Here is a 16,959-nt window from a genome sequence, read left to right on the forward strand (position 1 = left end):
GAAGTTTAGGCTTCCAAACCTGACCTGACGGCCAGGGGCATAGCTTTCGATCTGCTCCAGATGGCCAAGTGAGTTGGCCCGCAGTGCGAAGCCGCCGAATACGAAGATCTGTCCGGGGAGAAAAGTCTCACCCAGGACTGCGTCGTTGTTGATTGAGGAGGCCATCAAGCCTATCGGTGACGTCACAGAAGAACTCTCAATGAAAGCACCAATGTCGGTGTCAAAACCGGCGGATCTCGGGTAGGGGGTCCCGAATTGTGCGTCTAGGCGGATGGTAACAGGAGACAAGGGACACGATGTTTTACCCAGGTTCGGGCCCTCTTGATGGAGGTAAAACCCTACGTCCTGCTTGATTGATATTGATATTGTGGATGTTTACAAGAGTGGATCTACCACGAGATCAAGGAGGCTAAACCCTAGAAGCTAGCCTATGGTATGATTGTAATGGTTGTTGTTGTTTCCTACGGACTAGAGCCATCCGGTTTATATAGACACCGGAGAGGGCTAGGGTTACATAGAGTCAGTTACAATGGTAGGAGATCTACGTATCTGTATCGCCAAGCTTGCCTTCCACGCCAAGGAAAGTCCCATCCGGACACGGGACGAAGTCTTCAATCTTGTATCTTCATAGTCTTGGAGTCCGGTCGATGATGATAGTCCGGCCGATAATAGTTCGGCTGATGATGGTAGTCCGGCTATCCGGACACCCCCTAATCCGGGACTCCCTCAATCCTCATCTGATGCGACCGGTTGTTGACCATCATTTTCATCATCTGTTGAGGCAACTGGCTGCTGACCAACATTTTCATTGAAGCCTTCATCGAAACTCTCTCCGAACGCTAGATCTACTGTGTTATCACAATACTTACCGAAATGACCAGACCCACCACACCTTGTGCACTTACGCTTCCTCGCTCCAAGTCTAGCTCCTTCGCTGTGAGGTCTGATTCAACTCTTCCTTGTACTACCTGCTACTCTCTTCAGAACTAGAGCGTAAAGCTTGAATCCAGGGTCCACCATGTCCCATTGTTGTTTTCCCTCCATAGCAGGCAAGGCATAAGCATATGTGGCTTTGAACCTTGCAACAGAGTAGTAATCATGCACATACTGTTGTATGTTCCCTGCTAGACCTGGGAGAGAAGTGATGAAAAACAAGGCATGAATGCATGGCAACCCAGTTATCTGCCATTGCCTACAACTGAAAGTTCTAGCTTATAAATCCACTGGATATCTCCATTCCCTCTTCTCTTTATCCAAATATGATATCTCTGCTGTGGTACCCGAGCAAAGAGTCATGTTCATTTCCAAGCTTGTTGTTTTCTGCTTCAGTTCATTCATCACGGCAGGGATGATAATGTGGCCCATGAATTTTGCCTCGTCTACTCCTGCACGATAATGAAATTTCTGCATGTATTCTATCATTATCCTGTCAAGCAAATCCACCACATAATGACCCTTTAGTTTCCGGATCGTTGAGTTGAAAGACTCTGCTAGATTATTGTGCACATAGTCAACTTTGCTCTCTTCACTGAATTGGCTTCTGGCCCATAACTTGGAGTGGTGTGTTTCCAGGTATTCTTTCACTTTGGGATTCATGTATAACTGCCTCAAGTGGTAGTTGTGCTTCTTCACACTGCAAGTCAAAGATGCTGGCCATAAATTGTCGGTATACACCTTTCCTTTGAATTTCTTCATGAAATTTGCAGCAAGGTGACGCATGCATTCCCTATGCTCTACTCCAGGGAACACATTGTCCACAGCCACTTCTAAACCTTTGCAGGCATCTGTATGAATGACCAACCCATTGGGATGTGCAATAGCCCGGCGCAGATTATGCAAAAACCAAGTCCAGCTCTCCTCAGACTCTGTCTCCAGCACACCATAGGCAACTGGAAATACAAAACTGTGTGCATCAACTGCACAAGCTGCTACTAACTGTCCTTTAAACCTCCTTGTGAGAAAAGTGGCATCAATGGCCAAATAAGGCCTGCAGCCTGCCAAAAAAACCCGGCGACAAGCCTCAAAGCAGACAAAAACCCTCCTAAAGCATTCCTTGGTCTTTGACACTCCCCTGAATGTGTAGTCCACGGTGTGGTGATCAATATCTACAATACTACCTGGGCTTGTCCTCTCCACTTCACCTTTGAATGAATACAACAATTGAAAACTTTCCTGCCAGTTACCATAAATAGAATCCATAGCATGTTGTTTACCATTGAACAACCTCATGTATGGTAAATCTATCTTGAACTTATCTTTGATGTTCTTCTGCAATTCCTTTGGACCCACTTGCTGGTTTTCTTTCACCCACTTCTTTACTTCTTCTGCCACCCATCTTGACTTGGCTCTACTGATCGTATCCTTCCTAAGGGTTGATTCCTGGCATGTGTGCTTAAAAGGGTTCTCTTTGACCTGAACATTAGTGGTATTTCGCATTTTAGATGCGAGCAGCCTCTATGGGCAACCCTCAGTCGGACAGTGCACTCTGTAACGTACTTGATCGCTCTTGTCAACTTTGAAAGTACGTTCTACCTTGATGTAGTATGTCACAAGTGCATTTCTACACTCATTCATGGATGCAAAAAACTGTACATTCTTCCATATGAGGGTTCAAAGGGTCCCATTCAACAGCTGCAAGGTCTTCGTCCTCACCCACCGCGTCATCATCCACACGGACTGCATTGTGAGCCTCATCTTGGTTTTCAGCCCGAGGTGCCCGCGTAAATTCTGAATAACATCAGAATATAGCTTCTCTTCATCAATCCCAGAATTGTAGTCATCGGGATCCACTTCAAGGGGGGCCCTACTGCTGTTGCCCACACTTGTCGAGCCACCACGTCGCCGTGCACCAACTGAATTTTTCTGGCTAGAGATGCCATTACGACGACTTGGTTCTCCCCGAGATGTTGCACCCGTCATCCTAGGTCCAAATGCCTGCTCAAGCACATCAACTTGCAGCCTCACATGAAAATTATCTTTCTCTTTATGCCTAACAAACATGGTAGCTAGCTCTTCATCATTACTAATTGTCATCCATTTCTTTTCCCCGTCATAGTATTTGTATACCACTTCATCAAGCAAACCCCAAGGATATTGGCTACAAATTACCTCACCAAATTGTCTGAAACTCCAATTACTAGCCATTGGCAACCGATAATCAAAACATCCTTGGTATTTCTTCTTATCGTTTGCATCGAACATGTACCGATCCCTTCTAATGTGCACCAAGAAAGCAAACCGCAACTCCATCCTAACCGGCGAAAAACAGAGACGCAATTAGCACACTAATTGGGCAAACCTACTCGAATCGAGTGTTCAAATGCACAACTAAGCTCAATCTAAACAGGAGGTGAGACTTACCCCTCGAGAACCCAGTCGTGGACGCGGCGGATCTCCAGCCCGATGCCTGCCTCGCCAAATACTCCGGGGTCGCTGCTGCTCGCCATTTCGCCCTAGGGTTCTTCCTCCTAGTTCAAACAGCTCCAACAGTCCCCCACCTGTGAGCGCTTCGGCCGGGCGCACGGAACGAGGCCGCGCCGCGGGTCGAGCAGGTGGCGGGCGCCCCACCCGTGGCGTCGCAGGTAGCCATGGAGCATAGGCGCAGGACGGTAGCGGCGGAGCAGGCCATGCAGCTGGTGGCGGGGCAGGTGCTGGCCACGGCACAGGTGGCGGCGGCGACGCAGGACAGCCGGCCGGCGGATGGGCAGAGTGAGCTAGAATCCTACGAATGATTTGGGGATTTAGTTGCACGGGCCTACATGTCAGCTCCGGACCCACGTCCACGCGGTCCCACGTGTAAGCTCCGGACCCACAACCACTAACGCCGGCGGACGGAATGGACTCAAATATGGCCGTTTGGCCTCGTCATAGTAGTTGTGCATGGACTAGGGGCAAAACTGAGCACAATTCGCATCTGAGGGCAAAACTGAGTACATGGGCATGGACACCACTGAGGGCAAAAGGATAATTAACCGAATAATTATTGCTCACTGATGATATTTATCAATACGAAGAGTACATGCTTGTTTGCCAAAAAAACAAAAGTGGTACCGGTTACACAATTGAAATGTGGGAGTGGAACAGATACACATTTGATGAAATAAAAAACAAAGTACGGGAGGCAAATCTTATTCGGCGCCCATGCAACAATACGTCCGTTAATGGGCTGGGCAGGTGAAACCAGACGGGCACGTCTTGCTGCAGTGGTTGAGGAGGAGGCTGATGTCCACAGGCACGTTGAGGTGGAGGCCGAGGATGTTGGCCCTGACGGCGGTGCAGAGGCAGACGGCGGCGTCGAGGTCGGCCAACCCCTGGAGCAGCGGGCAGCACTGGTCGCGCGCTGGAACGCCGATCTTGAGGCCGAGCAGTCCACCGAGAACGTTGGCGCACACCCTCAGGTTGAGCACGTTGATGGAGCACTGCCCTCCGTGGCCGTGCCCTCCTCCTCCATGGTATGGCGGCGGAACGACGACTGGTGGTGTCGGCACGACGACCGGCGGTTGGCAATAGGTGCTTCCGCAGCCGTGGGCGGCGAAGGCGGAGAGGAGGCTGAGGGCCACGAAGAGAGCAGCTTTGGATGCCATTGTGTGTGGTATTCTAGAGTAATATAGCTAGTGCTTTGGGTTTGGGATGCATGATAGCTTGGAGAGAGTGTTGTATTTATAGCCTGGTGATACGGATGCATGCATGGATGGGATCGAGCTGTTTGACGTACGTAGTAGCTTACGTATGTGTGTATGATCAGACGTGGCCATGTGTGATTCGATTGCTTTCAAAACTGCTAGGTTGTCCTCTCGATGTATCATTTGTTTTAGAGAGATAAGACAAGATTTAAGCATGATATGGTTTATCAATTCTGGAGATATGGCAACAAGTTGAGCAACACCCTTGCATGTTCATGCATGTTACGCAACACTGCAATACCTTGTCATGCCACACAATATGGGCGCGCATAGACACCGGAAGCTAAGCCGATATCGAGGGTTACGTTACGTCCATTCATATGGCGTATTATAAGCGTGCGTGAGGTGAGGGAGATCAATAATGAACAAGCTTATAATACAGTATGATGGTTTCTACAGATCCATCCTTTGATAGTCATCTCGCTTTAGCTATCGAATGGTAGAGATTAATCAGCAGATCAGGTCTGGTCTTCCTGGGCGCCTCTGGAGGTAAAAGTTTTTGGATCCTGATAACGCACACACGTGTGGGCGTTAAAGAGTCTGGTCACACATCGTGTGTGGTGTGAGCAGGAGGCAGCCCACACGTGTTATGTGTGAGCGGACATTAGAATTGCTCACACGTGTGGGTGCGGCTACTTCGTGCCACACATCCAATAAGTACTACTCGTCTTCATCTCACGCGTGTGGCACGAAGCAAAAATGCCCACACGTTCTACCGCAACTACGTTAGGTATCCGCAGGATGACGATTTAGTTGCCATCCTGGTTGGCAGATGTAGTTATCTGGGATGGCAAGTGTAGTTGTAAGAGCATGACAACTCTATCTGTTTTGATTAACTATAGTTGCCATGTTTAATTTATGGTAGTTGCCGCGTGTAATCAAACCGTAGTTGCCGTGTGTGATTAACTACTTGCCACACGTGGTCAAACAGTAGTTGTCATGTGTGTTTACCTAGTTGCCACGTGTGGTCCAACCATAGTTGCCATGTACAGTTAATCGCAGTTGCCATGTGTGTTTATCTGGTTGCCACATACGCGCAACTGCAGTTGCCGTCTAGCAAAAGAATCACAGTTGTCATGTTTGTTTACCTAGTTGCCACGTCCGCGTAATTGCAGTTGCCATCCACAACGTAGGAGTGTCGTGTGGGCGAAAATCAGTTCGCCCACACGCGCATGGACTAGGTGGTGGCTGTGTGGGCATAAACTAATTCGCCCACACAGCGCAGCTGGCAACAGTATGATGCGGGACGTGTGGGCAAACTCTTCAACGTCCACACACCAGCCCCGTCCTACGTGACACACCAAATCCACCTTTTCGTGTCAAGATTCGTGTAAAAGACAATCAACGATCATCCAGACGTGTGGGCGAGTTGAAGAACGCCCACACATGTGGGCGTTAGTGTTTCAGAAGTTTTTGCTTGGCTTGCTCTTCACAACTGACTGTGGACTGCAGATTGGCTAGCTCAGCGGCATCTGCAACATCCAGCGGCCGCGTCCTCTGTGCGCAGGAGGAGACGGTCAACCATATGTTGCTGGGCTGCTTTTTCTCACGCGAAATTTGGTACAACACCTGGGTGTACAATGTGTTTCTACCACTTAGGCTCCACAGATTTACTCCAAGCAGTGGGGATGCGCTCTCCGATTGGTGGCCAGAGGTGAGCAGCATTTTTAGAGCCATTAGCGACCGCAAGCAACTCAACTCTCTGTCGTACTGTGCCTTGCGCTTCATTTGACTGGAACGGAACAGCCGTGTTTTTGATAAGAAAGTATCAATGGCATCGATTGTCATGCGTAGAATCAGGGAGGAATTCGAGTTGTGAAAGTTGGCGAGAGCTAGTGGGCACTCAGGAAACATAACTTAGAGTGCTTTCTCTCATAAAAAAATAGAGAAATGTGCTCGAACATATTTTCGGAGTTCACATATGTCACAGCGGTAGTAACTCCAATCTTATGCATTCGTCAAAGCTCCCCTCGCTGCACACCATATTACTGTATGAATCATAGAAAACAGAACTCCGGAGTGTCGTGGGAATTACCCATCTCGACACACCAGTAAGCTGCGGACATCGTCATTTTTTTTTTCTTAAGGAAGATTTTTATTGCTACAAATAATAATTTACATCCATGAGAAGGACATAGATGCATTGCATACAACCAAGCCAAACAGCAAATTCCTAGCTAAAACTAGAACGCCACGGGAGAAAATGACGTGACATGCTTAGACACTTGATAGGTTTTTTTTTTTTGAAACAGAGGCAAAAGATTTGCCTCATCGATTAATTAAGAAGAAGAGAATTGCCCAGTTAATTTTTGGAAAACCGGACAAAAACAGATACAAACAACCCAAGTCGTACTACTCACAGAACAGGAAACACTGTGACCGCACATGTGGCCCTCCCAATGCACCACAACCGAAACCCTTGACACTTGTACAACACAGCGGAGCTTCACACAAGAACATCGACCACGATAAAAAAGGAGCACCCTCCATCATGAAATCGTGGACGTCTTCCGAATGACACCGCCCTTCTTGCTTTTGTTTCTCTTTGCTTTCTCCCTATTGGGTTTCTTCTTGGGGGAGGCAACCACTTGTGATGCCGGGTCCAGACTGATCCGTCACCCATTTGTCAAGAAAATCATAGAACTCATTGTACTTCTTGATGTAGTTGTCATCAACCAAGGGGCTCCTACTAGGGGCAAGCACCAATAGACCAGCCGCATCGACATCATCGGCCCGAGGAACCCCCAACACGTCATCCTCCACCACAGGAACCATCGACACAATGGACTTCGGCGCCTCCAATTGCTCACACGACAGAGGCAAAACATGCCCCTCACACAAGGTTGTCGACGAGTCCACTTCCAACCGCTCCAAGGACAGAGGCGAAGCAGGGCTCGAACATATATCCCGAAGCTCGAGCATGAGCTGTAGCACCGGAGCCCCAAGCACGGCGATGGACTCGCCCACATCGGCATGCACAACGGACGAAGCAGACATCAATGATGAATTGTCCCGAACACGAGGGGAGAAACAACCATAAGGATCTGCCCCTTCGTCCTCCGTGGAGCCAACATGAGGGAGTGGTGTATGCGTGGCCAGAAACGTAGCCGGCAAAAAGGAGAGCCTGCTCAAAGCAGCCTCAGCCCGTTCCAGGAAGCTCTCAATACGTGTCTGCCAACCCTGAAGCAACTCGGTCTGATCAGCCAGAGCGGTCTGAAGCACATCAATGGATGGGGATGCCGGGCTAGCGGAAGCAGAAACCACAGACGTCCAAGATCCACGGTGAAGCGCAACGGAAGGTAGTGTGGATTTTAATTGGGCCTCTCTTGGAGTAGGAGGTTGACAATGTTGGATGCCAAGGCGAGAGACGGGCGGGACAACAAGATATGCCAGAGAGCTGAGAGAACGCCATGGGTTGCGGCAGTCACGAGCATGATGACCGTTCTCCAAGCAACGAGAGCATCGGAAGGGATCTCTGCAAACCGCCGCCCAGTGTCCAGGGGCGAGGCATCTGCAGCATCGACCGCGGAGCTAGGCAGGGATAGGCCGGGGAGCCAGAGCCGATGTCGGCGACGCCGAACGACGCCGGCCCCCAACCATCACCCATCCCTGGTCCAAAGACGCCTCAGGAGCAGCAGCGACAACAGCAGCGGCAGCCGGATCGCTCACCCCACTGGAGCACCTGGCAACCAACGGCGTCAGCGGGGCGAGCTCGTCGTCATCATCAATGCTGCAGATGGTTTGACGAATGCATAAGATTGGAGTTTTGACGAATGCACTACTGGTAAATGAGCGTTGTCATCATCAACGCTCATTCGTCCGTACACTTGATAGGATTTGGTGGTGCGGCGGATGGTGGTTTGCAGCTCTCCCTCACGATTGTACTTGAGACAAAAAATGGTGATGCATAGCATGAAGCCATTACAGTCATCAAAGGCATCATCTAACTCCACTTCTTCACATACCACACTCTTCACAAGGCAAAACCTGGTGTTCCCCATGTACGTGAGGGTGGCACCCGAGTGCTTGAGGAAAAGTTTCTCCTTGGTCGTCTTCCAGTCCGGCTGCATGGTAACTGTGTTGGTGCACTAAGCGGCTTGGCAGGAACAAATGTACCCATCCTTGTGAAGGCCAACCCATGCATCCAACTCACTGTCAAAGTAGCCTTGTCCTTGGAAAGGCAATGCCCATTCCCCAAGACACCTCCACTCTTGCCACCTGGTGTCAAAGGAGAAGGTGTGACGTAGATCGCGCCTGCTGCTAGCAGACATGAAGATAATGTGTCCATCCGGGTGCATGGCGTAGGAGGTGATCATGTCATCCTTGGTGAATGGCATTGGAAAAGGCACGCTTGTCCAACACCAGTCAGTGCTTGGATTTGAAGAATGGGGATCCGTGATGCCGACCGCGGACAGCACCTGAAATGACTGCCGCATGTCCTTGATGCTATACTTCAACACATACAACTGCATGTTGGCAGTAGCCACAAAGATGTGGATGCCGCCGTGCAGTCCAGCCGGGAGAGGAGGGCCGATGGCCAGTCCAGCTGTCTCTGCGTCGTAGACCATGGTGCTAGGGTGTTTGTTGCTCGCCATGAAGATTTTGCTGCCCAGGGCAGCAAAGTTCATGGGATAAGTAGGTGAAGGTGACACTAGTCGAAGAATCGGGGGCTCCAAGTCTAGGTCGGAGCTGCCGTCCAAGGTGTCGATGTCAATCTTGCGGATGGAAAAGTCCTTCGTCCAGTCATCTAGCACCAGATAGACACTACTAGGGAAAACCTTACCAATAGCACTGGTTTTTGAGCTATCGCCCGCGCTATTGCTACAGCAGTACAGCTATTTTATAGCAGTAGCGCTTGTTTAGTCCAGCACTACTGGTATGTTCAGATACTAGTAGCGCGTCTCTGGAAAGCACTACTGGTAAATGAGCGTTGTTGGTAATATTTTGGCCCGCGCCACTGCTAAAATTGATGGGTTTTTTTTTTTTTTGCATTTTGGCGTTGTACATGTTTAAACAGATATATCTTTTATACAATAACAACTCATCATGAACTAGTCTGTTTAAATAGCATATTCATTACCACTAGTCATCACCATCAAACAATGTTCGTCAATGAGACATCATATAACAAGTTGGTCACTAGTCATAATCACAACTCCTCCTCATCATCATCAACTCTAACACAGTGTAGCACATAATAACACATTCTACCTAGGACCTACTCCTCTCATAGGACCTACTCTATCCTCTCTTAGGTAAAATATCATAAAACAAGATAGGCATTGACTCTCCATTAAGAAAAATGGACTCTTCATAATAAAGAACGGAGATCATCCTGTCTCCAAGTCTTGGCCTACGCACAATGTTGCTTCCAAGTAGCTCTCTACGATGGTCGAAACATTTTTTCAAATCATTTATTATCATGGCTTCCTCGCTTTTAGAAATCCGGTATCGACAGGAGTGATGTGGATACTGCGGCTGACCTGGTCGTGGTGGCCGTAAGCTCATAACATCAACGCGACCTCTCGGCAACATCAGATGAGGCACACAATCCATCGGGATTTTCTGTTCAAAAACATAGTAATAACTTTGTAGTTAGCAATGTAGTTTAGTTTTAGAAGAATTTATGCAAAAGATGGAGGAGTTTGATAATAGCTATTGTAATTTTCAAGATCAGTAAAAAATGTGATAAGACCATCTTTCTCCTTATAAGTTAATTGTGCTTCATCATTGTAGTAGTAGGTTCTGTCTACCATCTTCCGTACATTTTTTGAAAAATAAAAATAAGTTGTCAACTATTTTGAAATAAATAATATAAATTACATAATAAATATGTTTAAGAAACTCAAACAACGGTAGAACTGGAAGCGTGTCAACAAGGACCCAAATGGTCATATTCATTTCGCCGATGTCAGGATCACCAAGATCAAAGGTGAGAAGCATACCCTCATGAAAATCATACGCCTTGCAAAGTGCTTCCCAATTCAGGCAACCAAAATTGGATGAGTTCACAGAATTGCATAGATTTACAGCAAAATCATAACCATGATGGGTCCTTAGTTGAATTATATTTGTCTCCGTGCTTTCATGATCTTCAAAATCCATCTTCTCCAAGACATAGCGTCTTGCATGACATGGGATAAGCTAGTCGAATTGTAAAAGACAAAAATTACACGTTGAAGAAGCAGAGAAGCCGTGCAAAAAATAACAAAAAACACTTGTCATCGTTGCATACCGTTTCAACATCGAAGATCTTCTGGAGCTTGATGCTGAAGCGCCGATCTTCTACCAGGTGAGGACTATCGCACAGACCGCGCTCATCTTCGCAGTCCTCGCACATAGTGAATTCCCTTTCATCGTCAGACATTTCCTATATGTTCATTGTTGAAACAGACGTGCATTCAATAAGCAAAACTAAATCATAATAGAGATAAAACAAAGTACTCCATTCAAATTAGCATGCATTCAATAAGCAAAACTAAATCATAATAGAGATAAAACAAATTACTCCATTCAAATCAGCATGCATTCAATAAGCAAATAACTAATAGGTAATTAATAATCCATCATCGAATACATATATAGTAGTTTGTAGCAAAGATCATATAATATCACTAATACATCTCGAATAATAGCTCCTCTAGGTTCAGTGGGCCGCGGGCGGTGGACACCCAAAGAGAAGTAACCATCACATGATCGTAGCTCCGGTGAGATCATTGAAGAATCTGTCAGGTATTGGAGAATCTGCCGTCCGCTAACGCAACCATGTAGCGATGGACGTGCGCGTCCTCCGTGACACGGTGTTGTACCATATGCGCGGGGGACTCAAGCCTCTGCACCGATGCAGGCCCATGTGACCGCCACCAAAGACACTCCGGGTCAACGACGGGCTGGCTCCTCACTAAGCTGCACTCACCGGAAGGTAGCACAACCCAGTACCAACCCGGCGGAGCCCAGTCCCAGACATGGCCCCTCTGCTCAAGCAGGCCTCCTCCGCCGAGTCGACGACGAGGATGCGGGATAGGCATCGTCGACGTCGAGAACAAAATGCTTAATTATGGAAACAAAATTAATAAACACTTAGCAAAATTCGGCATGACCTTTCCTAAAAGCAAGACATATCGAGCGCCTGAAATTTACCAGAACGTGGATGAATCAACATTCTAGCAAAACATAGGCCACTCGGTTAAACAACTAAGATTGTGACATGTTCAAAATATGACATATATCTAGTTCAAAATATCCATTTCAAATTTGCATATAACAGGAATAATTGTTTTTACTAAAAAAATAACAACAAATGTGATAGTTCAAAATATGATCCTAAGATTAACTAGCTAGGGTTCATACTACATTATCCTAAGATTCATACTACATTATCCTAAGATTAACTAGCTAGGGTTCATACTACATTATCGTAAGATTAAACAACTAAGACTAAAAACCTACATTATCCTAAGATTCATAGTACATTATCCTAAGATTCCTACTACATTATCCTAAGATTAACTAGCTAGGTTTCATACTACATTTTCCTAAGATTAAACAACTAAGATTAAAAACCTAATTTTTTCAACTAGCTAGGGTTCAAAAGAAACTAGGGAGGAGAAGGAAGGAGGGAGGAGGATGTACCTCTCGGTGGAGGAGGGCCAGCGCAGGGGGGCGGCCGGCGCGGGGGGGGCGAGGAAGGAGGGCCGGCGCGGTGGAGGAGAGCCGGCGCGGGGGCCGGGGTGGCCGGCAGGGGAGGATGCCGACGCGGGGAAGGGCGGCCTGCAGGGAGGAGGGCCGGCGTGGGGGATTAAGGGAGGAGTGTGGAGTGTGTGAGTGAGCTGAGTTATGAGGCCGGGGTTGCGAGCAGGCCGGCCGGCACACGGGCCGAGGGAGTAAGTGGGCTTAGCAGTAGCGCGGGTAATGGGCCAATGCTCCTGCTAAGCCCACTAGTTGTAGCGCCGGTGTACATCACACGCTACAGCTAAGTGGCCTGCCATTTTGGCCCGGTGGCCCGCTAAACAGCAGCGCGGCCCGCGCCAACCAGCGCTGCTGCTATACAGTAGCAGTAGCGCCCGTTTTGGCCGGCGCTACTGGTACATACCAGTAGCATGGGTGCCCAAACAGGCGCTACTACTAAAATTCTATGTATAAGCATTTTCCTAGTAGTGAGAGGTGCTTCTGCCTCTGCACAGGCCGCAACTTCTTGTCGGCACGGCCCCTGTAGTTTACCTGCTCCTGCCGACACTTGGACATCCCTCCTCCCAAGATCTGCTCCTCCGAGTTATTTTTCTGATTCATCGTTCGGGTCTTGTGTTCGTATAAAGGCTCAACTTTGGTCGCGGTCGAGGTTTAGGGCAACACAACAAGACAGGTCTGAAATAGGTGCGGTGTGCAATCGATCCGAAGGGGGCTTAGAGCATCTCTAGCAGACCCCGTATAAAGCCGCGACCTGCAAAATAACCGCCAAAATACGGGTCAGCGCGGAAAATGGCGACCAGACCCCGCAAACACGTTCAGCCCGTAAATATTTTCGAGGGGCGAAGCAAAATCTCATCCCCAACCCACGAATACGCAGGTTTCCACCTCGCACCTATGGTGTCCCGTATCCCAGGAAAGCGGTTAGCAGGAGGGACATTTCAGCCCGCGCCCTTTACCCAACTCCTTCCGTTGTCATCCACCATCGGTTCTGCCTGTCCGCCGCCGGTGATTCCGGCCAAATGATCTGCGGGCGGAATCGCGCCGCGGGGCCGCCCCTACCCTCTTCCACCAAGCCGTTGCACCGGATCCGACGATCCGAGCTGCCCGTAGTCGCCGTCGCCGTCGCCGCCCGGGATCGAGCGCCCCCGAGCCGCCGGTGAGTTTTTAGTTGTGGATGTGCTGAGCGATATGCATAGTTGGTTAACGCGGTGTGTGTTTTTGTGAATTTAGATGGAATTGAGCCCATGCGAGAAGTTTTTGCTCGACGATTCATCCGACTCGGATGTTGACACGTTGCTTGTCAACTATCGCCAACGGACGTTGGTGATGGCCCTTGCCGTGAAGGAGCACGAAGATGAGAACCGAAAGAGGCGACGAGGATTGACCGTCGTCTGTCTTTGCATTCCTCGGAATCGCCATATCGGGAAATAGATGTTGATGCAAGACTACTTCGCAGAGAATCCAACATATCCGCCGCACCTCTTCCAGAGAAGGTACCGAATGCGCCGATCTCTCTTCGTGAAAATTGTTCAAGCTTGTGAGGCCAATTGTCGGTATTTTACTCAAAGAAGAAATGTCGCGGGCTTGAAGGGATTTAGTGCATATCAAAACATCTCGGCAGCTATGAGGGTAATTTCATACGGCATTCCGACTGACTATGCCGATGTGTACCTTCGCATTGGTGAAGATACCACAATTGAGTCAGTGCGTAGGTTTGCCAAAGTGATCATCCGTGTCTTTGGTCCTGAATATCTCCGGGCACCCAATGAGGAAGACACAAAAAAATTGATGGCATCTAAGGAGAGAAGAGGTTGGCCTGGCATGCTAGGTAGCATTGACTATACGCATTGGACTTGGAAAAATTGCCCGAAGGCATGGCAGGGAATGTATTGTGCCAAGTCTCGTGATGCAACAATTGTGCTAGAGGTTGTAGCATCCGAGGATTTATGGATTTGGCATTGCTTTTTTGGTATGTCGGGTACTCTCAATGATATCAATGTGTTGCGACGATCTCATTTGTTTGCTAGGCTTGATAGTGGTGATGCTCCTGCTTGCAACTACACTATCAATGGGCATGAATACACAAAAGGGGTACTATCTTACAGATGGTATATACCCTCCTTGGTGCATATTTGTCAAGAGCATCAAAGAACCCACAACTAGGAAACAATGTGAATTTGCAAGGGTGCAAGAGGCGGCCCCAAAAGACATTGAAAGAGCATTCGGGGTTTTTGCAATCCAGGTTTGCCATTGTTCGTGGTCCTGCTCGTTTCTGGGACAAGCGTGCCTTAAAAAACGTCATGACATGTTGTGTTATTCTTCACAATATGATTCTCGAAGATGAGAGAGGCATGAACTCGTGTGAAACCAGCTAGAGACCTTAACCGCATTAGAGCTTTTCTTCATACCTACAAGGAAATTAAAAATGCAAACACACACTTTTAGCTTCAGGAGGATCTCATTGAGTATCATTGGCAAAGGGCTGGCAGTAACAAAACTTATTTTTCTATTCATTTTCATTTAATTCATGTGTGATTTGTATTTGGGATAACTTTTATATTAAATTATTTAATTTGCTTCGGTGATTTGAATAATTATTTATAATGTGAATGATTATTGTATTGTGGTATTGATATTTTTTTCTGAATATGTGCATATGTATCAAATTCAGATCAAACCGCATCTGTTTACGGACCGGCGGAAGCGGCGCCTGAACAGACCCCGCAAAGCCGGTCCGTAAAAAAGCATCTTCTGCTAATATCCTTTTATACGGGTCTGTTTGCAGGGTCTGATTCTGCGGCCGCCCACGTCGGCCCGCAAAGCCGTTTTTCCATGAATTGTAAACGCGTTTTGCGGATTGATGTTATACGGGGTCTACTAGACATGTTCTTATTTGACCCAATCTCCGCAGAATCCGAGCCGGCCGTGTGGTTGAATCAGAGATAGATACGGAGATCAAAAGCAACACGGTTGCAAAACCTCAGCGCTCCGGCGGTCTGGGGACTGGTTCTCTCGTTGTCGTGCCGTAGGCCAACACCAACGGGACCGTCCCCAGAGGTCAGGGCGGTCGCCGGCCTGAAAATCGCACCGCCGCCGCCGTCGACTATCTAGGGTTGACTATCATGTCGTCATCTTTTCTCCTTCGTGCACATGGCCCGCGAGTCTCGTACAAGTAGCAAATTGGGATGCCCTAAGGATGCGCTCCAATCTCATGAAATCACCACTTCAATTAAACTCCAAAGGATCATAATCCTACCTCTCGAGTGAAAGCGAGAACGTACATGCTAGGCCAGATTGCCAGCATAGAATTAAGAAATAAATAAAGCAAAGGCTTGAAACGAAAGCAAACAACACCCCACTCGATCGATAGTACTGTGCATGCACTTCTAGCATTCCTAGTGGATGCACTGGAAGTCGGCGGGGCAGATCTTGCCGCAGTTGTTCAGGATGAGGCTAAGGTCGATGGGGACGTTGAGGTGGATCCCGAGCACGTTGGCCTTGATGGCGGTGCAAAGGCAGACGGCGGCGTCCAGGTTGACGAGCCCGTCGAGGAGCGAGCAGCAGGGCTCCGTTGGCGGCACGCCGATCTTGGCCTTCACCAGGTTCAGCACGTTGGCACACACGTGCAGCTTGAGCGCGTTCTGGGGGCACGACCCGTAGCGGGGCACCGGCACCGGCGCCGGCGGCGGGGGGCAGTAGGTGGCGCTTGCCACGACCACCATGGCCAGGAGCAGCGCGGCTCTGGCTACCATGGCCATCGATCGATATTAATGGAGCAAGTGTTAGCGACTGCGTGTGCTTTCGTGCTCCCGCTTGAAGTCTGATGCACCAGTATGACCGCATGGAGAGGCGTATTTGTAGCTAGGCCTTCGACCTCAGCAAATGGGAGTCTACACGTCCGTGAAGAGACAGCATGTGATTTTCCGAGCTGGCGCGTCAGGATCATGCATTCGCGTTGTGGTGGTATTTTCCTTGGATTTGGATGAGCATGCACCCGTGAGTGCATGGTTTGTCTCATTGAACTGCGTAATGGACTTCACTTTGTATTCTTGCTGCATATGGAGTATATTCTAGTAGCTAATTTCTTGCGGCATTAGGTCATCCATGATGTTGTTTCCATCAAATTGATTCCAAGTTGTCCCTGAAATGTTTAATGCGTTGGAAGAGGCGAATAAAAACAAAAACCATCCAAGCTATGCACATTGTCGCCTACAACTATTTTCCTGCTCTCCTCTCCTCTTTTTTTTTTTGAAAGCGGCCATTTCTGGCTTTCATTTCATAGCAGGAGAGAGCGGGAAAAAATACATAATTTGATTAAGTGATCGGTGGATTGGAGAAGAGATTACATAGCCGGCCTACCAAGAGTGTATGCTGGCGAGGGGGGCCTAATAATGTTATTTTCACGGTACGTCCCCGAAGGGGTGCGCTATGCATTTGGCTCCGGCGATCCTCCACTGCTCCATGTCGCGGCGGCAGGCCGCTATGATGCTGCTGGCGCATGGTGGTTTCCCTCTGAAGGTGCACGCATTCCGCTCTAACCAGATTTGCCAGACCATCAAAATAAGCAGCGATCTGGTGCCCTTCCTCG

At 48.5% G+C, this 16,959-nt stretch overlaps 2 protein-coding genes across 2 annotated transcripts; both read right to left on the reverse strand.

Moving 5' to 3' along the window:
- Nucleotides 1-3,962: 3,962 nt before the first annotated feature.
- Nucleotides 3,963-4,614, reverse strand: LOC119338748 (cortical cell-delineating protein-like). The gene has a single exon (XM_037610995.1). The coding sequence runs from the start codon at nt 4,581-4,583 to the stop codon at nt 4,158-4,160; it is 426 nt and encodes a 141-aa protein (XP_037466892.1). The 5' UTR covers nt 4,584-4,614; the 3' UTR covers nt 3,963-4,157.
- A 10,964-nt stretch (nt 4,615-15,578) lies between these two features.
- LOC119338759 (14 kDa proline-rich protein DC2.15-like) lies at nt 15,579-16,188 on the reverse strand. Its single transcript, XM_037611002.1, has one exon. It carries the CDS (start codon nt 16,127-16,129, stop codon nt 15,767-15,769), a length of 363 nt encoding a protein of 120 aa, XP_037466899.1. The 5' UTR covers nt 16,130-16,188; the 3' UTR covers nt 15,579-15,766.
- Nucleotides 16,189-16,959: the final 771 nt, after the last annotated feature.

Source organism: Triticum dicoccoides, chromosome 1B (genome assembly GCF_002162155.2).
Source record: "Triticum dicoccoides isolate Atlit2015 ecotype Zavitan chromosome 1B, WEW_v2.0, whole genome shotgun sequence".
Classification (NCBI taxonomy): Eukaryota; Viridiplantae; Streptophyta; class Magnoliopsida; order Poales; family Poaceae; genus Triticum; species Triticum dicoccoides.